This window comes from Lytechinus pictus, chromosome 8 (assembly GCF_037042905.1).
Source record: "Lytechinus pictus isolate F3 Inbred chromosome 8, Lp3.0, whole genome shotgun sequence".
In the NCBI taxonomy this organism is placed as follows: domain Eukaryota; kingdom Metazoa; phylum Echinodermata; class Echinoidea; order Temnopleuroida; family Toxopneustidae; genus Lytechinus; species Lytechinus pictus.
The window spans coordinates 28,112,928-28,139,647 of NC_087252.1; the positions used below are offsets into that span (position 1 = coordinate 28,112,928).

At 39.1% G+C, this 26,720-nt stretch overlaps 1 protein-coding gene across 1 annotated transcript; it reads right to left on the bottom strand.

Annotated features, from left to right (window-relative positions):
• Positions 1-1,615: 1,615 nt before the first annotated feature.
• LOC135155260 (zonadhesin-like) lies at positions 1,616-26,071 on the bottom strand. The gene is made up of 21 exons (XM_064104184.1): positions 26,035-26,071; positions 24,875-25,108; positions 23,012-23,116; positions 20,963-21,121; positions 20,032-20,247; positions 19,009-19,395; positions 17,891-18,219; positions 17,293-17,448; positions 15,048-15,204; positions 13,043-13,231; positions 11,735-11,937; positions 10,649-10,829; positions 10,102-10,424; positions 9,654-9,809; positions 8,938-9,085; positions 7,732-7,914; positions 6,906-7,105; positions 6,356-6,533; positions 5,464-5,481; positions 3,743-3,930; positions 1,616-3,140 (listed from the first exon to the last, which is right to left on the bottom strand). The coding sequence occupies exons 1-21, from the start codon at positions 26,069-26,071 to the stop codon at positions 2,955-2,957; spliced, it is 3,933 nt and encodes a 1,310-aa protein (XP_063960254.1). The 3' UTR covers positions 1,616-2,954.
• Between the last annotated feature and the right edge of the window lie 649 nt (positions 26,072-26,720).

The following is a 26,720-nucleotide window of genomic DNA, read 5'->3' on the forward strand; positions in this document are numbered from 1 at the left end:
AAAATCAAGTTCATTAGTTAGCACGCGAGCCGCAGAGTGATACATTTTAGTGTGTGCAGACAGGGCTGATCGCAGAATGATAAATTTTAGTGTGTGCAGACAGGGCTGATCGCCCTGGCTGTCCGCTCAGATTATCCAGTCCGATACTGGAGTCGGGTGGTATATTTTACGTACCTCTCCCCTCGCGGAGACCACAGTGCAGTTTTAGTGTTTAATTTTGATACTCAATATATGAAAATAATAGTTTACCGATATCTAGAAACGCTTGGAATATACCTGACACATAAATTATTTCATTTTCGGTAATTAATATTTCTTTCCTTAACAGAAAATCAAACTGATGTCAAGAATGTGTAACATTGACTGTATACTTAAACATTAAAACATTATCAAGGTTTAGGAAATATCGTGTTAAGTTTGCCCAATGTCATCAGTATCTCACGGTATATGTTAAACAGAAAATATAGAACAACTATATATTTTGTAAATTCCACAGCCGCCTCCACCATTATGGGACATAATTATAGAAGCCGATCTGCATGGCCGCCGAGGAGGGGGGGGGGGGGGCACTCAAATTATTTGTTAAAATCAAATAGCCATATTTAAAGAACTGCAATATGCCTATTACCAGGCTCTCGTGATTATAAATTATAACCATGGTGAGATGGGGGAAGTAAAAAGGGTTGGATGAAATAGATTGGGGAGGGGTCAATTAGGGAGAGAGAAAGAATTAAGGGGCCAAAAGGAGATTGCAGGCCGGTAGAATGACAGAGGGGCAAATAATAGGGTAAGCTTTATTGGAGGAGAACTTGACCATAGCAGGAGGGAAGGAATAATACAAGACGATGGAAATTTAGATAGGGAGTGCTGATCTTTGAGATATAAAATGGCACGAAAGCAAAAACAAAGAAAGAGAGAACAGGGAGATATAGGAAGAAAAGAGAAGCCCTTGCAATAAAAATATATCAAACAGGCACTTGCCTGGGGCAACAGTGAGTGATGGTAAGTGTGAGTGATGATAACTTATGCCCCCCCCCTCCCTAGTCAATCTTGGTAGCAGAGACCCCGAGCAGATACTCGATTGATGAAAATAGGGCTAATGGGACCAGCAGAAAATTGACTAATTGGTTGATAAATTGATTTTTTTTGCCAAATTGGCTAATAAAATCAATTTATTGACTGTATTGAATACAGTCACCAAAACAAAATACAGTAGCATTAAAATAACTTATCTTGAACAGGGCAGCTCGAAAGCTTATAGTAGGATTCTCATAATGATTATAATAAGATAAAATGGAAAATCTTAATATTCACACGATAAAAAACAGGAATTACTATTAAAAATAAGGAAGATAAAGAGATGGTATATACAGAAGAAGAGGAAGAAGGAGGAGCCGGGTTCAGGTGTCTCAAGCGGATCCGGAGAAGGGGGTGTTTTTTTCCCCCACTCTCTTTCAAAATAACCTCGACCTCAGGGGCCTGTTGGAGGGAAGTCCACGCATTGGCGTATTCCCGGAAGTGCATGCATGGTGATACCTCTCCCCTCACTTGTGATAAGAGCCGAAAGGCCTCTCCAATCTTCCCTCCGTTTTCAACACAGAAACTACATTTTTTTTAATTCTTAAAATTAATAAACTACTGATTTTTTTTTAAAGTGCTTAAATTGCATGGCCGAAAGTCTAATAACGAGAAATTTCTTGCAAAGTGGCCATCAGCCCGGGTAATTATACGAAATCCGATGTTTTGCTTTCTTGCAATGGTTATAGGGCCTATCCACCGAATCACGAGAGCCTGGTAATATCGCAGTTGTATGATTCAAATTGTTGTAAATATTGCCATTATTTTGATTTTAACAAATCAGCTAGAGCCGGCAGGTCGTCTTCATGTCCCATAGGTTCGTGGAGGCGGCCGTGGAATTTACAAAATATAGTTGTCTTATGATCTGTTTAACATACAGTGAGATACTCATGACATTGGGCAAACTTAACAGAATATTTCCCAAATCTTAACAGTTCTATCATTTTTAAAAATATGCAGTCAATATTACACATTCTTAACCTAAGGATTGACTTTTTGTAATTCATGCAGGAAAGAAATAATAATTCTCGTCAGGTATATTCCGAGCATTTTTAGATATCGGTAAACTATTAATTTCACAGATTGAGTATCAACATTAAGCACTATAAAACTGCACAGTGGTCATCGCAAGGGGAAAAGGTTGGTGGAATATACCACCCGACACCAGCATGACCAGTATGGGACTAGATAATCCCGTCCGACACACTAGGGATCAGCCCCGTCTGCGCACGCTAAAATTTATCATTCGGCGGCTCGCGTGCTAAGAATGAACTTGTTTTTTTCTCTTCATTACGAAACTCATCGTGAAAAAAATGTTATCTAACATGGATTACTACACTCTTATGTATCATTTACACAACAATATGAGATGATAACCCTCCTTCGGGCGAACAGTTGGTATAGTAGTTCGAATCTAACAATTTTCTTTTAGAAACATAACAAAAATTAACTGACCTGATTTTGAAGGCCTGCCATTTCCTCATAAAGCCAGGAAACAGTAATCTATCAACGTTATCAGTTCGCAAAAATTATAATAAATGTAATAAGATGTTTTTAAAACAATAAACAATTATGAAGATATTGAAAATAAGGATTTTGAAATGCTGTATAAAATTTACTATATATTTTCATAAATTTTGGCACTTTGTATCACTCATCAAAATGACTGATAATTCGTAATATAACCGACACTTGTCTTAAAATTCGGTATGAGTTTGTACACCGATAGTCAATGTAAATGATAAACATTCACAGCCTTACTAAATTTTAACGATTTCATTGGTTTTTAGGATTTTAATATCGCAGACATTATGAAGATTAAACAAAACAATGCTAACAGGCGTTGCTAACAGGGTTGCTAGGCGCGAAAATCCGATTTAGCTCCGCCCACTTTTTACGCTGAGTTGGCGGGATTCACGTACGAGGAGACGAGGCAGCAATTGTTCCTGTGGTCGGAATTCACAGAAGATGACTGTACGCGCATCCGGGTTCGCTGCTCCAACAGTGATTACATCCAGAGGCGCAGTGGCGACATCAGCGAAGATTATGTCATTCCCTTCTCCCTGCAGAATAGAGAACAGCGAATCATTATCAAATTACAATAACCAGCAGGGGCCCATTTCATAAAGGACTTACAACTGTTGTAACTTTGCCATAATGTCAATTACCATGGCAACAGCTGCTTAGCAGCCAATCAAAATCAAGGTTACCATGGTAGTTGCCATAATGGCAAAGTTACAACAGTTGCAAGTTCTTTATGAAACGGGCCCCAGAACTTTAAATATCATAGTAACAACAACGACAACAATAATGATAACACTATCAATAAAAATAATAATGACAAAAACAATAATAATGATAAAGAAGAAGAAAAGAAGAAGAAGAACAATAATAATGTCCTCATTGATCGTCAGTCAACTTATAATATTAATGCCACCAAGTTTTTTTTACAGTGTACAAATTTTAACAATCTAAGCTTTCTTTTATAAACTGGATATTGTGATGAGTGTTATTTCCATTCTGTTTTATCTTATGTTATAAAGAGGAACAGGTGAAACCGTATTTTATTACTGGCGGGGTTACCTGTTTGAAAATATTTAAGAAATGAATGAATAAACAAAAAATAAGTAAATAAATAAATAAATGAATAAATCTTTTTTTTTACCTCTATCGCAGCAATGTGAGCCTCACAGGACTCAAAGAACTTCTCGAATGTAAACGAGGTTGGTCCATACGTGAACACACCGCACACCGCTCCTCCAACAGGAAAGTCATTGGGTTGAATGTTTTCATTAAGATTATCTCCATTCACACCGGCGGACATCACCGCATTGTCGCACACGACCCGGATCTCTGTGAATTGTCAAATTGGCAACAAATGAAATATGATTAAGCGTTGTGGTTTCATGTGAAATAACTTGAAATAAGGGGGAAATAGGCATACATTCTATGAGTAAAACAAGAAGAACAAGATGATGAAGAAGAACAAGAAGAAGAAGAAAATAAAAAGAAAACGAAGGAGTCGACATGAACACGAAGAGGAAAAGAAAAAATATAAAGGGATAAGGAAGAAGAACGGCAACCATAGATCAACAATTAATCCCACAACAACAACAACAACAAATAGAATACAACAAATCATCATCGGTGAGTGACAAACAAAAAATAAGAAAGAATTATATGACCAAATCAATATCATTTGCAACATTATGGGATAAAAGTAATTCATTCCATATCACCTTAACGAGATTTATGTTCCCCAGTTTAGCAAGCACCAATCAAGACTTGGACAGAGATTGCTGGTTACTTACTTGAATCATTGAATAAAATTCAATTCATTTGTAAAGTGTTAACTAAACAACTGATTATAATCAAAGGCCCGAGGTGCATATGCTTCGCCAACCAATCAAAATCAAGGATTTCATTGAAGATGGCAAAGGATAACAAAATTAATACCGTAGTAACTTTTATGCAACAGGGCCCCGTAGTACAAAGGTTAGGGATTACTCCCTGATTGGAAAGAGCAATTCTGATTGGTTCCTAGTCAGTCTATTAAGTAAAAATGCGCATGCAAGGACGATCTTGATAGGCCATTTTATTTAGCAATTTATCGCTGAATATTTGTGTTCCAGGGATTAGGGGAGTGTTTAATGAAATGGCTTCTCAGACGCTTTTTATCCGACAAGTCCGTTTTATCCGACAGTTCCCATAGTATCAGTGCTTCTCAGCCAATCAAATTCATGGAATTTTGTTGTATCTGACAACTTGTCAGATGAAATGTTGATGAAACGCCCCCTGGCCTGCAGAAATGACCATGAAAAGAGAAGATACACAGGACAATCCCCTCCCAAATGGAGGAACCATGACGGAAGTGATGCACAGGGTAGACAAAGGTAGAACTGAGTGGAAAAGATTCACCCGTTGGAGAGCGAAGGGATACACCGTCCTGTGCACCTAAGTCATGGATAATCTGCACTGATTTTCGGTTATTGCTGTGAAATTATATTTGCAACGCTTATTAACTTGGTAAATAGCCTGCACTTGTAACCATGAACTCATAACTACTTTGGTCATGAAGGAAATCATTTTGGAAAACGATCTACCAGTTACAAATATTTAATCAAATCACATTACAACGCATATTCGTTCATATTGCAACATTTAAGATGAGCTGGCTATGCAAGAGGATGTTGAACCTAATGTAAATAATCTGTTTGAAACCTTTTTACGTTTGCCCATCCTCGGCAGAATGAAAGCTCTAAGATTGTGTCTAACAAAGGAGGCAGATAGATAAATGGATGAACAGACAGATAGATTATTGAGTAAAGATTATTGAGTAATCAATTCATTAATAAATAAATAAAATATTTAGTTTTTGAAGCTTACCTGCTGCTGGTGGAATCTCTGTCAAAATAGAGTAAAGAAGACAATAAAATAGCTCATTATCACACGAGTACTTTCAAATCAGTTCATTTATCTAATTAAATATTTCTATCAACTTTCAGTAATTGATACATAAAAAGTAAAGTAATTATTTGAAAGTAGAAACTACGCCAAGAAATACAAAATTACATTCACACGAAACTGCCACATGGCTATAATATAAATAAACTTTGTATGAAAAGAACATGTTCAATGTTGGTTCACATAGTCGACCATGTGAAATTGTGATCCATATTGCTGAAGTACTAAACTTTACGTGTCAAGATGATCTCACAGTGCGTTCCAGATTTTGAACATAGGGTTATTTACAGCAGGACAGGTTTACAGAATAGAAATATATATATATATTTCAGCGGCCGCGGACCAACCCGAAGTCACGGGGGCATAAATAAAATCACATTTTGATGGTCATTTTCTAATTTTTGTACACAGTCCCTGAAAAAAAAAGTGCAGGGGGCTGAAGCTAAAAATTCGATGCAGTGTATCAGTGTAGTTTATTCAAATGATTCCCCCCCCCCCAACTTCGGATCAGTGGCATACATATGGGGGGGATAAGCGGGCCACTGCCCATGGTCCCAAATGTTTCTCGACCAAGACACAAAAAACGAGAAAAAAATGCAAAGAGGGCATGAAGGGTGATCGAAGTGAGAAATCTTTTTCTGGATACTATGTCAAAATCTGTCTCTCTTTCAATAAAATCAATGTGTGTATTATAAATGGTCTACATTTTTGTCCCAATAGCCATAATGTCTGGCTGTCAAAGAATATTCTACTCCTTACGCTACTGTAGGCCTATGGGATGCAAAAGTGACCGTTTGAATTAAACACTATTTACCTCCTACGCAAGCACCATCAACGCGGCTAAGTCCCCGACGGCAGTAACACCCAGGTACCCCTTGGGCATCCACGACACACTCCTCGCCGGGATGGCAATAGTTATCATTGCACACGACTTCCCTAGACACACAGGAGCACGATGACGAACAGTCTTCACTGGTCCAGGTCGCACCATTCTGTTTCGGATAAATGAAGAGCAAAATATTTGTCAGTATGTCGGGGTTCTCTATATTACATTTTTTGTATGGACTGAAATCTCGTGTCCGTTGATATAAAACTCATTAGATATCACAAACTTTGGATAATAAAATAAGTGTGTGATATCATAGATATCCAATATTTTCGTCCAACCATCGTGTAGTACCGTTGATAAATAGACAATGTATGCGGAAGCGCACATTCAGTGCCTGACCATGAGGTTAGGCTTTTTGTTTAAATCACAAGCAGCTTTATGTTGTCAGACTTAGATTTTGGTGGAACACCACCCTTATAAAGTAGTCGATGCATTTATTGCATTTTCCAAACTCTTATCGAAGTGCCCATTTTACCGGATAGTATGACCCCTCGTAGCTACAGCCACATCGATCTGGTTCGACGCAACTATCTCCGTCGAGCAACAACCCATCTGGACAACTGCATGTTTCGATGCATGTTTCCTGACAGTTTTCTGGGGCCGTCGGATTGGCGCAGGTCGCCGGGCACGGTGAGCCACATGGGTTGTATAGCTGGGGTTCCGGGCATGGGAAGGCTGCGTGAGAAAGTGCAAAAAGAAAGAGAGACATATACAGAAAAAAAAAAGATTAGGGCTTGTACAGAGAGATCGATGAACCTGCTAGTAATGTCAAATCAAAGTAAAATCCCTAAGCCAAATCGCACTTTAGAACCTGTATACATGTAGGCCTATTCTCCTTGCCATCGTCATGATCATGATATATCACTCGTGTTATACATACATTGAACAAGGGAATTTGGGACTCTACATTTCGCTCTAGCTAATATTTACTATCATTCTTAAAGCACAAGCATCTTTGGTACCAATTTGAGGAGGCTTTTGCCTTGCAGTGGGCTGAACATGGCCGATGATTAATATTTCCACGTTGCCAAAGGATGCATGCAAATATGGATAGAGCCAAAACCGAGAGCTACTGTAAGCCTCTGGACTGTTAAGTCTATTACCTATTTTAATTTTGAACAGGCCCTATATGTGACTTTATATATCTGTGGCTACTCGTTTGTTTGATTTCTATGTCTATTTTTGTTTAGAATAATGGTATTATTATGCTTATTACGACGCTTAATGTGTTTCGTTCCAATTGTTTCTAAAATCACTTCACGAGCGAAACGTAAAAGGTGCTACGCAGAACGGCACCATACCACACTGTGCAAGAGAACTCCTCCAGTCTTCGGGCTGTTGGCCAAGTGCTTGACAAGTCCCTGTGTACTGATCGTAATGGTCGCACACTGCGTCATCATCGGCACCAAGCACGCATGCGTCAAAAAGACATGACGTGTAAATGTCCGTCGGATCCGCGAAGTCCAAACAGTTCTGGAACGGCCCTGAGGTTTTGGAAAGTGAAATAAAGACGATCAGAATAAAAAAAAAGGAAAAAGCCATTGGGATCGGGATGTTCTAGGTCATTCAAATCTTTAGATGGCTCTAGAGGCCTATAAAGTAAGGATATATAACTCATTTGTTAAAGTTCAATATAAAGGCTTATAAAATGCGAGAACTGAAAAAATTCCCGTCATATTGTATTATTTCCAGACAGTTTGTAATGATTTTAGAGCGAAATCTTATTTTAGATTCAATAACTAGTTAATAAAAGTTTGCTTCACATATAGCTACCCATACAGACTTTGGTTAGATCTTTTCTTATAATTCCCTGATAAAAGTGTCAATAATTTGTTTGTACATTCCACACGGCAGTTGTTCCCATATTTCAATATTCAGCCAGCTAAGGGCCTGGTCCCACTGGCCGACCGACACAAAACATATTCATAACGGATACAGCGGACAAGCAAATTTCCACCCGTTTCCATGCGCTCAATACGATGGACAAAATGGGCGAACTGTGAAATCACAGTGGACGGATGCTCGATAGATATAAAGCGTATGAAACACGTATATGCAAAGAGTATACAACGGATAAATAACGTTTTCCAACGGATGGCACGATTCTATTCCGTTTGACATCCTCTCTGCATCCATAAGTGCAGTGGGACCGGGCATTTAGAGCCAATTTCAGGTGATATAGAGTACCGAAGTGTGACGTCAGTTGCCATGAAGTCATGGCGGGCTGGTTCTAAAGAGAGTCGCAGCTGACGATCGTCTTTATACATTTTGTATGACTTTGGCTCGTCTAAAAATGGGTTGCAAGCGATCAAATTCTGATAGCAGCCATTTTCTCTTATGAGAAACACGCGCTTTAATACGACCAGGCCGCCATGACACCTTGTCAACTGACGTCATCTCTTAGATTGATGGTCTATTAAAAGTTTGAGTTACATTAGTTTTGGCTACCCTTAGATATAAAGTTTGGTAGTTTAAGTAAACGAGCTTATGGCAAAATTTATCACTACCATTTATATTCTGGAGGTTGCTACAAGCTCGGGCAGCTGCTGTTCTCATGTCTTGGTCAACGTCACACGGATTCTGAGGGGTATCTATGCCCTGACATTCCTCGGTACCCGTCTGCCAACTATTACCAAACTCATCAACATTCCCTGTCTACATCAGAGGGAGAGAGAGAGGGGGAGAAAGAGAGAGCACGCTAAGGAACATTTATGGATATTTTGAATAAGTATAGTCATCAAAACTTTACAGATAAACGTGAAAATGTATATCTCGTGTGATAACATATCCCGGTAACCTAAACCTATTCTGTAGGTTTAAAAAAGGAAATCCTCTGTAATCCAACTACATTGATTGAAATAATGGCATAATACGCTTGTTAATACTACATGATTATAACAGGGAACATATTTGAGAACACAGTAAATGTATTGAAAATGCAAGTCAACTCACAATGAACAGCTGAGATGTCTTTGTCGAAAATTGGTGAACCAAAATAGCAGTTCGTCATAAGTTTCCGAGCTCAAGACATTTTGCAAATAATGTCGTATGTTCAGAGTCCAAGAAGAAACGGCTGTCTTAATTCACCAACTTTCGACCAAGACTTCTTGGTTACTCTTTATCATAAAAGGCCCTTGAAAACACATTGGCTTTGCGAAAGCTCCCTCATGTCGCTCCTATCAACATACCTAGAAATCTTTTACGTCAGTTATATACTTCTTACCAATGTTCCATCACTTGTTGTGTATTCGTTGGTACTGATACCATCAAAGTTACCACAGAGTCCGCAGGTATTGTTCCAAAAATCATAAGAAACCGATATTTCTGCCAAAGATCCTCCATCAAATTTAATTCTGACTCCAAACTCCGTCTCAAGTGTCTACAAAAGGATTGGTGTTAGGTTAGAAAAGAATGAACATTATGTTACATCTGTCAGAAACGAGCGCCAATTAAGAAATCACAATATATATACCACTTACCTATTAAGTAACATCATTATTATTGTTATTATTAGTATTATTATCATTATTATTATTGTTGTTATTATCATCATATTATTGATAGCAATATTACTGACACAATAAAACCTTTTCTGACGCACATCTACAAGAAAATGTCGTAGAGAAAACAATAAGACTATATTGACCCGGACAACGTTCGGAATAACCTACCAGATACCGAGGATCCGCCCAAGCGTGGACGGATCCGTCCTGGTAATCGATGTTTGATTGGGCCACGCCGTCCACAAGGAAACTCTTGCCTTGTCCTAGCGTGTACGTTGTGCCGTTTAGAAGCAGAAAGACCTTCCGCAGATAGGAGACAGTGGCAGATGGGTGGGTCTTGACCGGGTCACCCCAGATGTGGAAGTCCGGGAAGAGGTCGGAGGCTTGACAGGGTTTTACCAGGGTATACATACAGTCACCTTGGAAGTGGTGGTAGAACCGGTCAAAGGTCCGGTAGTGTGGGTCACCGGAGATCGTGCAGACAGCGGGAGCTGATAAGTCAATAAATATTCAAAATTAACTCAACAATGATCGGATTGAGGCAATATAAGAAAGTACATTATCTATCACCCCCCCCCCCAAAAAAAAAAATATATATATATATATATATATACTTCTTCACGACCACCTCCCCGCACGGCTTACGCGCGGGAAAATGCGGTAGCTCGGCGGAAGGGATTCAGTTAAAATCGTAAAGAACTAATCAGAGTAATACCTCGTACGCATTCCCCACTCGGATTGAGAATGTAGTTGTCTTGACAGTAGCATCCTCTGACTCCATTCCTCACGGCACAGATCTCATTATCCCCACAGCCTAGAGGTTCACACGTCAAGATCCCTCCTTGACAGTCGCATCTTTCTTCGCACGTGTCCGGTGTGATCCAGACTTCTTCAGACTTGGAAATACCAAAATACACGTTCGTAATGCTTAGGTCACACGGCCACTTCCTGTAGCTGCGGATGCTAATACCTAGTTGCCACTGTCCCGATTTATGCCATGATTTGCCTTTCGTAACTGACCGCAAAATTTTTTGAACCATTCAAATTTCTACGATGAATACGATTGTCACGACTGATCTGATAAGATCACTACAATTACTCCACGATGAAGATCGCCGTTTTAATAGTGGCGTAAATCGTTACAGAGAAAAGTAGGTATAAGCATCCGCAGCTACCGTAAGTGGCCGTACATGTGACCTAAACGTAAAGTAAAAAAAAATGGGTTGTTAATAAATCAGACAGATGCGATATGATCAAGGAATTCGGTAGAATATTTACGAAATACATGGAGAGTTGCGAGCAATCGGTATGTAATGTTGAACGGAAAAGGGACCTGGGACCGTTTCATAAAGCTGTTTGCAAGTCAAGAGCAACATTAAGAACGACTGGTGATCCTTTCTTGTGGTAAATGGTATATACACCAAAATGTTCATTGGAGATGGTTAAGCGTGTAAGAGAGGTTCGCCATTCGTTCTTAAAGCCGCTTTAACTTACTGACAATTTTAAGCCTAATTCTTTTTGTGGATGGTAACCATGCCGTAAATGTTAAGACCCATAGAAACAAGGATTCTTATTGAGCAAAGAATCAGAATGGGTTTGGCCATGGGTGGATTTAAATGATAACGAGTATAATGCGACTGAAACACCACTACCAATTCTCCTTTTCTTAAAACGGAGATATCTTTCAACCCACTCACCTCACCCTCATCCACTACTGTAGTGGATGATGGTGAGGCGAGTGGTTTAATGAATGTGGCGGGATTGGGGTGGAAGAGAAAAACAGGACTCTTTCCAGTCTTACGGAAATGTAGACATTGTTGGGCAAGGTACATCCACAATCAGCAAGTTCTACGCATTTCTCTCCATCCAACATGAGGCCATCGGGACATAGGCAGGTCTCGTGGCAGGGGCGAGGGCAGTTGTCGGCCGCGGTGGGGTCGGCACAGGTGTTGGGGCAGGCCGTTCCGCACATCCGATATCCCGTCCCTTCGGGACAATCAAAAGCTGCAATGAAGAGAAAATATTTACTTCTGAAGGAATTTTTTGCCAGCTAGAAAGAACACAGTGTTCCACAGTGTGTGTTAGCAATGTGTTCAATGTGTGAGGCCATTGTCACACTGTCAAATTTGAGCATTTTAACAGTGTGCATCACATTTGCACATAGTCACAATGGGGACACACTGTGAACACTCCACTGTAGAGATGTCCACAGTGTGAAACTGTCTTCAATTTGAGCCTTTTTACAGTGTGGATATAATTACACTTTCAAAATATGAGAATACACTGTAAACACATTGTTCGACACTGCTCCCCACCCCCCCCCCCCCCGCAGGAAAATATGCAAAAATAAAATAAAAAATAAAAGAGATCTTTAAATTAAGAGCTGAAAATGGGTTCAATTCGTGTACCTTATCATTAAAACAGAAAAGTACTACTTTGGTGTCATATTTGCCCTTAGTATCTGCGTAAAGGTCTTAAGTTCTTCATCGAGCTGGCTCAACTGGAAGCCAATGCCCCCCCCCCCCTTCGTTACCGAATAAAAACATACAGATTATGTAGGAAATAATCTGAATATGTTGATTGGGGTCAAGATGACCAGACAAAATATCATTCTTTTTTCTCAATTTAACAATAGAGGTATTATAAATTAAAACGACCCAAATTCCGCTTCATTGTTTCTTCTAACCCACCCTCATCAGTTTATTCCCAATTCATCAATGCAAATTCGTCTACTCATCATTTTGTCTAATCACCAGTTCGTCTAAAAGCCATTTATTCCATAAACCATTTGGTCTAATTGGATTAAGTGTTAATTGTGCAAAATGAGTGAAAATAAAATGGATATTAGACCAACTGGTTATGAGACAAAATGGTCACAAACTGGTGGTTAGACGATTAAACCAAATGGTTATTGGACCAATTGGTTGTTACATAAAATGTTGATAGACGGAAAATCATTAGAATAAATGAAAGTAGACCAGGCGATGAGTGGGCGAGCTGGCAATAGAGGAATTAGCAATATACCTTCTCACCTATTACTTCTTTTTTCGCTTTTCCACTTCTTTAAATGTAATAGGGACGATTGACCCTGGATGAAACTTTGACTTACTACATTGTTGAATCCAGTTTCTCCATTCGCCAATAAGAACACCAGGGTTCCTGGCCTGGCAGAGTACTATGTATTCCTGCACGCTGGCACAGACGACCTTGTTCATTTCGTGTGTGTAACAGAGGTCAAATTGACACGAGGTGTAGAAATTGAAATGATCAACGAAGTTTGAACAGTCTCCGAAGATACCTGTAGATATTAAATAAAAACGTCGATGGTGATGATGATGATAATAATAATTCTTCTCATTTACACAGGGTAGCCAATTCAGCACTTATGAACTGTTCTCCCAGCAGGCCTTTCATAAGAGGATAAATTATTTATACCCCTCTCCATTTTTAATTTACACCGAGCGCCTGAAAAGAACGCAAGAGGTCACATTTGTATGTATGTAGGTACAAGGTATTACTTGGTCGAGGATCGAACCAACGACCTTCCGTTCATGATACGGGCGTTCTACCACTTGGCCACCAAGTCCGGTGGCTAAAGAAATTATTTTTTTTCCTTAAATTCCTCCAATTAAATTTTTCGTTGATTTTTGAATACCTCTGATCATTCTACGGTCTAAACCCACTTCTACCATAGGTAATTATAACCTTCTTTGTAGGTCCGGGGCAAAGTCAAGGTTGCCACATTTAGTATGATTTTAACTCTTATCATATTTTTTACCCTCGTAGAGCCATTCTTCGCATTATTCTTTAAAATCTAGCTAGCTTGATCTTTTGAGAATTTAGCAAGATTTTGGCATTGGAAAAGAAATAAAGCCTATAGAACACTCTCTTGGATTACTATCTCACTATATTTAGCATAATTAGAACTCTTGATAGATATTCTGGTGGATAAAAATAATAAGGATATTTCCCCCCTTCCATCCTTGCTCGTTTGAAAATATTGACATGAAACAGTCCTGCACCTGCAAACATGAAAAACAGAAGATGAAAATTGATAGAGAATCCGTTTGGTTGGTTCCTGGTGTAATACAGACTTTTGTCTGTGGTAACATTTGGGGCGGCAGCAGGCTATTTTGATAGTGGTAAGAAGACTGACCTATTTTTTCTCGATTGAATGTAAAGTTTAATATATGACCAATATTTATCTCTTTATGTTGTTCTTTCAACTTCCCCGTTTCATATTTTCATATCTTTTTACTATTTTTTCTTTCATAGAAAGATTTTATTCAAAATCAAACACGAAAGCAATTCAATTTACAGAAAAATCATGAAGCGAACATGTTTACAACAACTCTACATGCGTACTATTTTCTAATGATAAAACAAAATTATGATGTTTTTTGACTGAGAACCCTTTCAATTTCACAATATCGTTTCAATACGTTCTTAAAAGAGCTAAAACACAACCGATCACCCTTGATCTTACAACGTGTCGAAAAAATAAAATATTTAGCGTAAAGAATATAACGGTTTACAGTAGAGTATTGAGCGCCAGGGCAACCAAACAAAAAAAAATCTTTTTCAAATACACGTCATTGTTCAAATAAGAGGTTTGGAATTTTTGAATAAATTGTTGAGTTACAGGGCAGTCCCAAAACAGATGTGAAATACTTTCAACAGAGGAAGAACAAAATGTACATGAATTAGATTCAGACAAGCCAATATCGTAAAGATGTTTGTTCACCCCCATTATCCGATTGAAAAGTTTATATTGAAAGTAGCGGAGTTTTGTTGAAAGACAGCATTTAAAGGGAATCAATACAATCTATTCCAATTATTAACCGGTTCATTTTAAAAATGATGCCCATTTTGTTTGCGAAGTCGGGAACTTTAAGATGTTATCAACAGAAATTCTATGGATAAACTTGCACACCTTAAAAACATTATTTAAATTATACAACAAATCTTCTCGAGTTGTTCTACTCTCAACAAGATGTTGACGAAAATGTTTTCATTCATTGGGTATTGTAGATATCAATGAGTAATATCCAAGAAAATTACAATTAATTTTGTATTTTTGTAAAAATCATTGAGTGCGTTCACAGCTCGCCTACCTTCATTCCGCTCGGGATCGAAGATTGAACAAGTCCTTTCTATCCGGTTGGCTAGGGCAGTGTCTCTCTTACAAGGATCATCCGTTGGGTCAGAACTCAAGACACAGAAGTCCTCGTTTGTACTCCACTTGAACCCAAAGAGGTTGACGTCATCTGTCTATATAAGGGTAACCAAATTAAGCCGAAATTCATTACTTTAATATTGTATCAGTATTTCAACCCCTTAGGTTAGCCACTTTGGGCAATGTCAGTTTCTCATGCATTGAAATATCACGGTAAAGTGGAAATCATGCTCATAGTCTGGACGGTGACACGACATTTGCTCCTGTGACATTTGCTCCTGTCTTAATATGTCAGAGGGCAGAGGATTAGAGATAGAAGTGCAATAGAGATTTTAGTTCAGAAGAATGTAAAGATTAGGATTAGGGTTGATTTAGTTTTGGAGGTTAGGTTATATGTTTCGCTTGATGTGCAGATTTTCCATCGAAGCAATTGTCGCCGGAGCAAATGTCGTTGAATCACACGACGTAGGCCTGCACATTAAGAACACGCACATACGAGCACCCTCGCAAACCAACGCACGTCCACACCCACACCACATTGCCCCATATTGTATGTCTCATACTTCATAGATATGCATTACATATGGACAAGTGCGCACACCTTCATATTCCTATACACATCAACGTCCACACACTCGCTCTTCCACCCACACACACACAACAAACACACATTATGCACTACGCACCAAAGATGGAGAAGGCCGATATTGGATTGTTAAGCCTATTGTCTCCTTCCGATCGGTTTACACCCAAAGCTTTCAAGAGGAATGAAGCCATTCATCCGAGTTTATTACGACGTATATGTATATATCCATGTGTTCTTCCGATTTATTACAGTCTAGACAAAGACAATGATGTTTTCATATCTACCCCTGATACAAAATACCCTAGTTGACGAGGTTTATTTCCAATTCGTCTAAAGCCAATACGTCCAATAGCCAACTCGTCTACTATCATTTCGTCTACCCCTCAGTTCGTCCACTACCCACATGGTCTAATTTCCAATTCGTCTACTCACCATTTTGTCTAATAATCAGTTAGCTAAAAGCCATTTAGTCCATGTTCCATTTGGTATAATTGGACTAAGCGTTAATAGTGCAAAATGAATAAAAATAAAATGATTAGACGAACTGGTTACGAGACTTAATGGTCGTAGATGGAATGGGGATTAAACGAAGGGATGATTGGACCAAATGGTTATTGGAGCAAAAACGGTTGTGAGACGAAATGTTGATGGACAGAATGGCATTAGACTAAATCAAAGTAGACCATGCGGTGAGTGGATTTGTTGGCAGTAGATGAATTGGCATTTTACCGTCGACGATGATCTTCTACTACATTATTATATTGGTTTCCATGGTATAAAGTAGAGATACATATGATATCTATATATTTTTTCCCAACCTTTTGGACAATTTATGTTACAACTGCTACAGGTGTGGATAAGGGGGGGGGGTCGTCCCCGGAGAGGTTCTCCGCTAAAGCCAAGGTGGTAATGAAGCTGCATTGCAGAGCACAGAGGCTTCTAACAAAGAACTTTTAAAAACAAGTATAATAACAATTTCTATAATTAATAGATGTTTTTTGGATTATGCAGTATAAATTTGAAAGCTTTTTTCCAAAAGTTTAACCGTGTTGAGGCGCAAAATATTTCTTGGCATCGTCTATGTAAACAATTCCACACCAGAATCTACAGCAGATAAATATCAGGTTATGCATGTACTATAAAAAGAAGAAAAACACAAAAGAGAGGACAACGCCCTATATTGTAGACAGTGGCGGATTCAAGAGGGGGCATATTGATCGCCCCCCCCCCTTGAGAGCCGTAATCAAAAAGTTTTATGTAAAGCCAATTGTGACACAAATCACTAATAGTATATGTTTAATTTATCAGATGTTCTGACACTCAAAGCATTCTGCGTTGAAAATTGATAATAGTTTCCTTCACATTTAAAATCAAGAAAAAAGAGGACACGATATAAATACAACTTTGCCACTTTTGGCTTCCCATAATTTTAGCACAGAGTTAGACCATGGCCTAAGTTAAACAGGACTTCATATTACGGGCCCCCGTGAACACACACTTTACCAATAGTTACCATTGAATGGTAAATCTACAATAATAGTAACTTTTATGCAACGAGGCCCAGGGCACGAAGTGGATTAACATCTTTAGAACTCACCACTGTCCCATCTGGCAGTGTGAAGTCATTATCAGGGTTGCCGTCAAAATTTCCGCACAAGCCACACGTCTTACCGTAGAAGGATGGACTGAGGTAAACCTTTGCGAAGTGAGAACCGTCGTATGTTACTCTGAGTCCGAATTCTGTTTCGATGATCTGTTTATGAATTAAGATTTTAAAGATGTATCATATATGTTTAAAATAAGGATGCAAAATTAAAGGACTGTGAAAGCTATTGGAATATCTAGTTTGACGTGTTTGATGGTCATGCACACTATTATCAAGTTCGATTTATGGAAGAATTGAACGTGGTCAAATGTGCAGTCTTCATAAATAGGCCTACAAAAATACATGTATAGCACATTGGTAGACTCATAAATCTGATATGTTCGGAGCTTTTAAAAATGAAAACCATAATGCCGTAATAATGATGGACAAGGTATGAAATACGAATCAGAACAACTGCGTAGGCCTATTTATAAATGATGACACTTGTTTGATGTCCAATGTCCGTGTTGGTCTTTAAGCACAATACTTCATGACACTTTGCTTTTTATGAAAACACCCATAATTTTTCATTCTAGTTTTGATCACTTACTATAAGTGGGAATGCGTAGGTAATGGACACGCCATTCTGATTTACAGGGGCCGTGACCTGGAGGCCATCAACACGAAGAGTCCTCCCCGAAGGTTGACCGATGGAGAAGGTCGTACCGTTGTACGTCAGGAAAATCTGCCGGAGGATGGAGACTGTTGATGAAGGGCTTGATCTCACGTTGTTCCCATAGAGATGGAAGTCGGGTAACTCGTCGGTTTCAGGAGAGCACGGTTTCAGCAGGGTGTATTCGCAGTCGCCCTGAAAGTCGAATCGCTTCCCGTCAAAGGATGTATAGTGGGGGTCACCCATGATCTCGCAGTATCCCGGTCCTTGATGAAAAAGTAAATGTAAATGTTATGATGGTTAAACCATGGTCAACAGTTGTGGTCGATATATTTTGTGTAAACATTCAATGTAATAAATATGTATTCCGTTTCCACATTTGTTCGCCCAAAGTAACAACTGATATTTTCTCCCAATGGGAGCCTAATTTTCTACAAGCTCTGCTTTTTATTTAGGCTCCTCACTTTTTTTTACATTTTGTAGTGTACCTTATGTTTAAATACTTATGTTAGATATCTAATTTGATCTTTGATACACTATGTTTACGAATACATTTGTTATGTATATTATGTTATTTGTTTTAAAAGTGGAATCAATAAATGAAATGAAATGAAACAGTTGTGGTTTAACTCAGTTGGTTGCTGAATGTGATGCGAGTCTCCATCATCATTACAAAACATCTAGCAATTTCCGTCAAAATCTGGACAATATCATTCACCCATGCCATGGTTATATCAGCGTCTGGCGCGATAACAATACAACATAATATAGGACCATAAACGCATGTTATGGTTTGTGCTGCTCAAGAACTGTACGTACAATCACAAAACATGAAATTATATGTTATGGATTCAAATGAGTATTTCGATCTATCAAATGGTTTTACTGCTTAGCATGGTTGGTGTTCTTACGCAAAGCGGGTGGAGGGTATACGAAAGCATATAAAATATATAATATTTAGTCATGTGTCTTATATATCATACCGCTGCAAATCAATAGTTTTTGTGTGAAAACAAGACAAGCGATAACACAACCCACTGGATGATGTCGTCTACCTGCAATTGAGACATCCAGAGAAAACCCACGTCCATTCGGCCCTTCAGGAGAAAGATCTTCAAGGGCAATGGTGACGCCTCCAGCCTGGGAGAACAGTGTTTCTCCTGCAATACCAGCACCCGAGAAAGTACGCTCGAACGAAGGATTGTCCGAAGGCGTCGCCCCATCGGTGATCCTCACTCTCTCGTTTGTGGTCGTCGTGAGGTCATTGATGTCGACCTGGACCTGTGAGCCATACGGAGCAGAGATAAACCACCAGCACATTATGCTACAGCCTGTAGTCTCCGGACGATTCGGGTCATATGGTGAGCGGATGTTCGCTGTTGGTAAAGTTCCTTCGGCAAGAACGATAGAGCCACCGCAGCCAGGATTGGCGTTGTTACCGTCTGAGGAACATAATATCGTTTGGATAAATGCACTTGAGTTGCACCTGGTCTAATATTATTTTCAATATCTATCGATCATTTCAAGCTATCGACACCTGGATATCATATCCATGAATTTGGAGGCTTTTCTATGACTGTCAGAAAAGTGAGTGACAAAAAAATATTGATGCACCCCCCCACCCCCTCCCCCGCTTGACAAGGTTTTCATGATCAGTGACAGGTAAATGTGTCCTATTTTTCTTATCATATAAGACACATACTATGTTCCTCTAGATATAGAAACCTTAACGAATATCCTTTTGATTCCAATATCTGTTTTTCCTGTCGCCTGAGGTCAAAAGGGTCAACAGATATGAAAAGGACATCGTAGTTGGCATGATGGGTCCATGGCTTAAGCCAGGGTTTTTTTGAGGCAGTGTTCCAGTAGGTTTATTTTCTTCAATTGTGAAAGATACCGGATCCTCATAACTGCTCTAATGGAATTGTCACACCGGCGAAACCGGTTTCAGACCAACCAAATCTAATACTTCATACCATCGGTCGGTTAGTCACACCAAACGAAAGTAATTTAGTTTGGTATGACTAGTTGCTAACTCATTTTGGGGGAGTTACGAATTTGTCAAGAAACTGAATTACCTGTTGGTTCTAGTTGTAGACTAAATCCATTTCCGATGGCGAGTTGGAAGGCGTCTTGCCTAAGATACACGACGATGACATTACCGTTCGATGTGAAGGCAGGCATTCGCCAGTCGATCAGGCCTTGAAGTCGCGTTACCTCGTGGTCCTCGGAGAGCATTTCATGGTCGAAGATGCCGACTCTTTCATCCAATGTATCTACTCTTGTCCACGTCGCTTCGTGTTTAGAAAGTGGAAATTGTGATCGGTTTAAACAAAATTGCATCTTTATCTTTTCGCCGTTTCACATTTATAATAATACATGTAATATTTCATTATATAACACGTTACTCTCAAAATACAAAAAAAGGATAATCTGGTCTCTAATCACGCTCGCCTCGGTGTGAGACGATTTCACTCCTTATGAAGTGAAATTTGCATCTTTTGAAACTAGATTTTACCCTATAGGGGAGTGTATATGTCAATATGAACATGCAGTTCACTCCAAAAAGAGTCATAATGCACTCTACAATGATGTACAGGTTAATCCAAAGGAATTGATCCCTAGCATCACTCCAAGGAGTTTGATTAGAGACTAGATTCGCTTTTGCTTTTAGAGAGTATGCTGAGGGTCCTCTTACATTATCCCAATCGTTTCACCTTAATCACTCCGTTCATTATCACAATACTAACCCAATGTATCAGTTACAGTATTTCATAAAACACAGTCATATATTTTTAAATTCATTAAGGCAAAACGCGTTCGGAACAATTTCTCTGAAAAAAATCAAGTACTGCAATAACGCCATTGTAAGAAAAGGTTTATTATGCATGAATGAAATAAAATATGCACTGTATTTTTTTTCTTCTTGCCCTATCCTACATGGATCTACCGCCCTCAGCAATCATAGACTCTTAACAAAAAAGGTGAAAATTTTCTCCTAGATAATACCTCGGACCCTGCGGTTATCTGGTGCCACTACAGTCCACATGCAAGACATGTATCCTCCTCCTATGAAGGGCCTTAGGTGGTTGTTGTAAGGGGCCTCGAGTACGGTGTTTCCGTTCAGTTCGATACGCCCTCCGCAACCAAGCTCGTTTCCCGAGATATCTATATGTAATGATAGTAAATAAAGGCTTATTCATATAACCAGGGCATGAATCGAAGAATCGGACCGGAGGCTTCAGTCCCCACCTTCAAACGTTTCTTTACAAAAGAATTCAAAAACAAAAAAATTATTTAACAAAATACCATCTGCTTGTGATTTTTTACTTCGTCATTACCTCCCCCACCGCGCTTTCAGGTCACCCCCCATGGCCCTGGGAAGTGGGGTTGCTTGGGTTGCTGAACTCCCCCCCCCCCCAAAAAAAAAAAAAATAAATAAATAAAAAAATTGGGGGTGCTGCGTGTATTATTGTATTATTCTCCATATGTATTATGGAATTTGTGTAAAAATGGAAGAATGTAACAAAAATCACCTTCATTTTCGAGTTCCATTTTGTAGTAATTTTTTCTTTCTTTTCAATTTAACATCTGCACCCCCTCTACAAAATCGTTCCCAGGGCCCTGCACCCCCCCCCCCCCCGCAAAAACTGTTCCGCGACCCCTGCCCCTGCATGGTCACCTTCTTACATAGAGATCCAATTAATATGGACACCACTAAAATGCACAGGTCCGTTCAAAGTGTTTTCCATGAAGGTTATCATTTCCGAGGTGGAAAGTGATTGTCATTATGATCTCTATTCAATTTTCCTCATTGTTAGCATCAAGTTTATACATGACATACCATATTATTGAAGCTTTTAGAAATGCGATTTTCTTTGTTTATTTTCTTTAGATCAATCCTTTTTTATTGTTTACGTCACACTTGTCTCTTGCCGAGACCCTGCGGCGACTGCTCCTTGTCTGTCGATTATGATCCCGAGTGAATAATATTGAGGGATACCCTACAGAAAGTGAGCGTTAACTACGGGACCGATCTTATTTTAGAAAGGAAATATAGATAAAGAAACACTTCAGAAAGTTCTTTGCACTTAAAGCCACGAAGCCTTTTAATGAAACTACAGCAGGCGATAGGGGAAAATAGTCAGAAGTATAATAGATAATGTCTTAACTTAGATTTAAACAAAAACTCAAGCTCAAATGGTGAGATATTTATATCAGATTGACAAAAAAATGTTATAGAATCAATCATTACCACATTAGACTCATATTTTTTATGATATCTTGTTGCAAGATGATGATATCGTGATGCGTGTTGAGAAATTCTGATTTTTTTATTCGGACGCGGGCGCTTTACGGTGACAAATTTGCCGATCTTTCGTCAATATATTCATGAATGCTGAACTCATCCTAAAGGAACTTACGCCAAAGTGTAATTTTAGGTCACGTTAATTGAATGTCAGATTTTAAGAATATTGGCCATTTTTTTAAATAATGACCGTCCGCGAAGTAAAAATGGACAGACGCGAAGTTTGGACTCACTCTTCAATCCTCGACATGAGGCTACCGCCTCACCAACGAAACCGCGACTCCAGACAGTTTATTTCCAATTCGTCTAATGCCGATTCGTCCAATTGCCAACTCGTCTACTACCATTTGGTCTATCATCAGTTCGTCTACTCACCACATGGTCTACTTTCATTTAGTCTACTGCCATTCCGTCTAATAACCAGTTGGTCCAGTAGCCATTTAGTCCATGTACCATTTGGTCTAATTAAACTAACTGGTTATTAGACGAAATGGTAATAGACGAAATAGTGATTTCACAAAGTGATGATTTGACCAAATGGTTATTGGACCAAATGGTTGTTAGACGAAACGTTGATGGGCGGAATGGCACTAGACTAAATGAAGGTGAGTGGACGAGTTGGCAGTGGACGAATTGGCAATTTACCCTCCAGACCAATCAAATTGCGTTATTATCAGTGGCACGCCATCGGTCGCTTTGGAGTCGTTTCGCTGGTGTGACTGGAAATGATATGCTGGTTTATAGCCTACCTGATACGAACGTGGTATGGGCGAAGAAGCGAATTCTTGGGTTTAGACTTTCTTGGTCGGCAGTGTATCGTACCGTCAGCCCTGCTCCTGACGACACCATGTTCCCTGACGAGCTGCTTAAGAGCATCCCTTTGTACGAAAGAAAATCGCAGATAATTATCTCATTCGTCTGTCAATTCATTAGTATTTTTCATTTCCCATATTCACTTCATTTCATTTCACATATAAAATGGGGACGTAGGCCTACTTTGTTAAGACCAGCCTCCCCAAAACCAACAATAAGTCACCCAAAATAAATTGTGAGATTTTCACTGAGCTTGAAAAAGCACATGCTATGCTTTCAAAATGATATATAACTTGTCAAAAGTGATGAACAAAAAAATAACCTTCACGAGTTCTTTCTGGAATGCAAAAAACAGTAATAATCGACAGCTTGAAAAAAAAAATAAGGAGAAAACAAAGTTTAAAGTTTAGTGTCCACTCGGGCATTGAATGTACAATCTCAGCGAAACTTCTAATTGTGACAAGAAATTTTTGTATCTTATCTTTCATTCAACTTTACAACTTCATATTTTGACAGTGTGAAGAAATATCACTCTTTAAGATAAGACAGTTTTCTAATTCTTGCTTTTTGAAGACCAAATTGCTACTTTGGCTTATTAGAGTCTACCGAAAACCTTCCCTGGTGGGTGTTTCATAAAGCTGTTCGTAAAGTTACGCACAACTTTACGCACGACTGGAACATGATCTTAGGTCCTAACTCAATTACATAGGGATATATCACTTGGCATGAGAAAGGTTTATCTGATTTAAAACCATGATCATAATGATTTTTTTCCCAAATAAGTGACCTACCATCCCCAAACCAAAAATAAGTCACCTGGTGGGTGTTTCATAAAGCTGTTCGTAAGATACAAATGACTTTACGCACAACTGGTAACCCTTTCTCATGCCAAGTGATATATCCCTATGTAATTGAGTTAGGACCTAAGATCATGTTCCAGTCGTCCGCAAAGTTGTGCGTAACTTTACGAACAGCTTTATGAAACACCCACCAGGGAAGGTTTTCGGTGGTTCCATGACATTTGCTCCGGCGACAATTGCTCTGATGGAAAATATGCACGTTAATCCAAACATAAAACCTAACCTCCAAAACTAAATCAACCTAATCCTAATCTTTACATTCTTCTGAACTAAAAACTCTTATGCACTTCTATCTCTAACCCTCTGCCCTCTGAGATATCAAGACAGGAGCAAATGTCGCAGGAGTAAATGTCGTGTCACCAGATAGGAGCCAAAAGTCCTCAACAACTCAAAACCTGCCATGATCCTCACCCATAATGCAACATTCTGAGCAATTAAGAGCTTTTTCACACGTGAACCTTGAATCATCATTGTAATGATATTTGCAATTCGCATTTACATGTAGAATCATCGGATCTTTCACACAGAAAATTCGTTCGGAAATTTGAGTCAAACTTAACTGGAATTCACCTCCAGAGTAGAATTTGAATTCGTGATTGTGATTAGTGTTCGTGATTCTAGTTTTCACTGGAAATCATCATTTAAATTACGATTTTTTTTTTACCGTGTGAAAGGGCGGGTAGTCTTGTAATATATGCCCACTTAAATGACAACATGGTAATTCAGTAGGTCCGATACTCAATACATGCATACGGTAGTAACTATTAATCAAGTAGCAAAACAAGTAGGTTCCTCAAAAAAATTACTTTCTGTATCCAAATTTAATCAAAATTATGGACTAATTTTATTCTCTGTATTTTCAGTAATTATCTCAAAGAATATATATTTTTTTAAGAATATAGCTATTAATTGTAACAGACGGCCAGTGATAAGCCATACACAGTCCGAGAACCCTAAACTCACCTCGAATACTAGACACGAGATACTGGTCATCGGTCGACGTCCCGTGGTCGTAGACGGCGATCTCTTCGTGTTCATCTGTCTGCATGAAGAAGATATTAAGCTTGACGTGCCGCCCTGGAGGGGCGGTCACCTGCCACACACACTCCATTAGGTTTGTTGTATGCAGAGGGACGATCAACTGGTTACCGAAACCGTTGCATTGAGGCAAAGCTGTTCGGATATCATGCACAGAAAAACAATTAGTATGGACATTGGACTCACAATCGCAAGGTTGTGAGTTCGAATCCCCACTCTGCCATTGTCTTCACTTTGATTTTTTTTTTAAGGCCCGAGAGTAATATATGTCGTCTATAAGGTCAGCCACTATGACTGATTAACCTAAGACGTAAAATGTTTCCAAAGTGATTTGTTATACACCAGTTAAGTTTTGCGTTTACCAGCAAAATGCTGTCCTGCCGAGTTCCTACGGGAGTTATCATAAACAGCATACAGAAACATAATGGAAATAGCGAGCTTTCGCATCGCCACCCAGAACGTATTGAAAATGTCCATCAAAACACAGTGAACAGCTGAGAGCCGGTCTTTGCCGAAAATTGGTTAACTGGAACAGTAGTTTCGTCATAAGTTTCGGACCTGATGGAAAAAAATGGAAATGTGTCGTGTCCAAAGTCCAGGACGAAACTGCAATTTTGTTTGCCAAAATGTGTCGTTTGTCCGAATTCCAGGTCGATTTAAACTGCTAGTTTGATTTACCAATTTTCGACAAAGACTTCTTGGTTGCTCTTTGTCATGAAGAAAATTTTATAATAAATTTTCTATGTTCTGCGTCGTGGAGCAAAAACTGCACAATTATGAAGATTTTGATGACCAAAGTGTGACGTCACGATGTCATTCATGACAACGAACCAGCTGGTTCTAAACTGAGTCGCAGCTGCACGATCGTCTATACACATTTATATTTGCAAAATGGTGATGTGTTTTGTCCCGGGTGGGTGTTTCATAAAGCTGTTCGTAAGTTAAGAGCGACTTTAAGAACAACTGGTGAACCTTTCTTACGCGCGTAACCATCGCCAATGAATATACCATTTACCACAATAAAGGATCACCAGTCGTTCTTAAAGTCGCCCTTAACTTACGAACAGCTTTATGAAACGGCCCCCTGGTTGTTACCATCATTCTGAGAGTCATAACAGGGCGCCGTTTCATAAAGCTGTTCGTAACTTAAGAGCAACTTTAAGAACGACTGGTGATGGTTTATTGTGGTAAATGTTATAATAAATTGGCGATGGTTTAGCGGGTAAGAAAGGATCGCCAATCGCTCCTAACTTACGAACAGCTTCATAAAACGGCCCCCGGGTTCATTTGTTTAGAACCAGGTCGACATGACACCATGGCAACTGACGTCATCGCTTCGGTGCTCTATGATCATGATGATGATGTTGATCGATGGTAGTGAAAGTAACGTGGCAAATTAAGGGGAGGATACTGATGATGATGATAATGAAAGTGATGGTAATGATACTAATGTTAGTGAAAGTATAGTTATTGAATGTTTATTCCATCACGAAATACGAATTTTTGCTCATTTATACCAGGAAATCAGGCAAACTTATCAAAATCATCAATGTTGGCTGTTTTCAATCACGTTGGCCAATCGTTTCAGTTTCGGTTTTGACTAGCAATTGTCCGATCGACCCCAACGTAAAGTTAATTTGAACAAAAGTCAATCAAGTATATCACTGAAACTGTCATTCAAATTGGATATAATATTCAACCTATAAATGCAACAGAGCTAATCTGGTCCTTAACCACATTCCTCTCA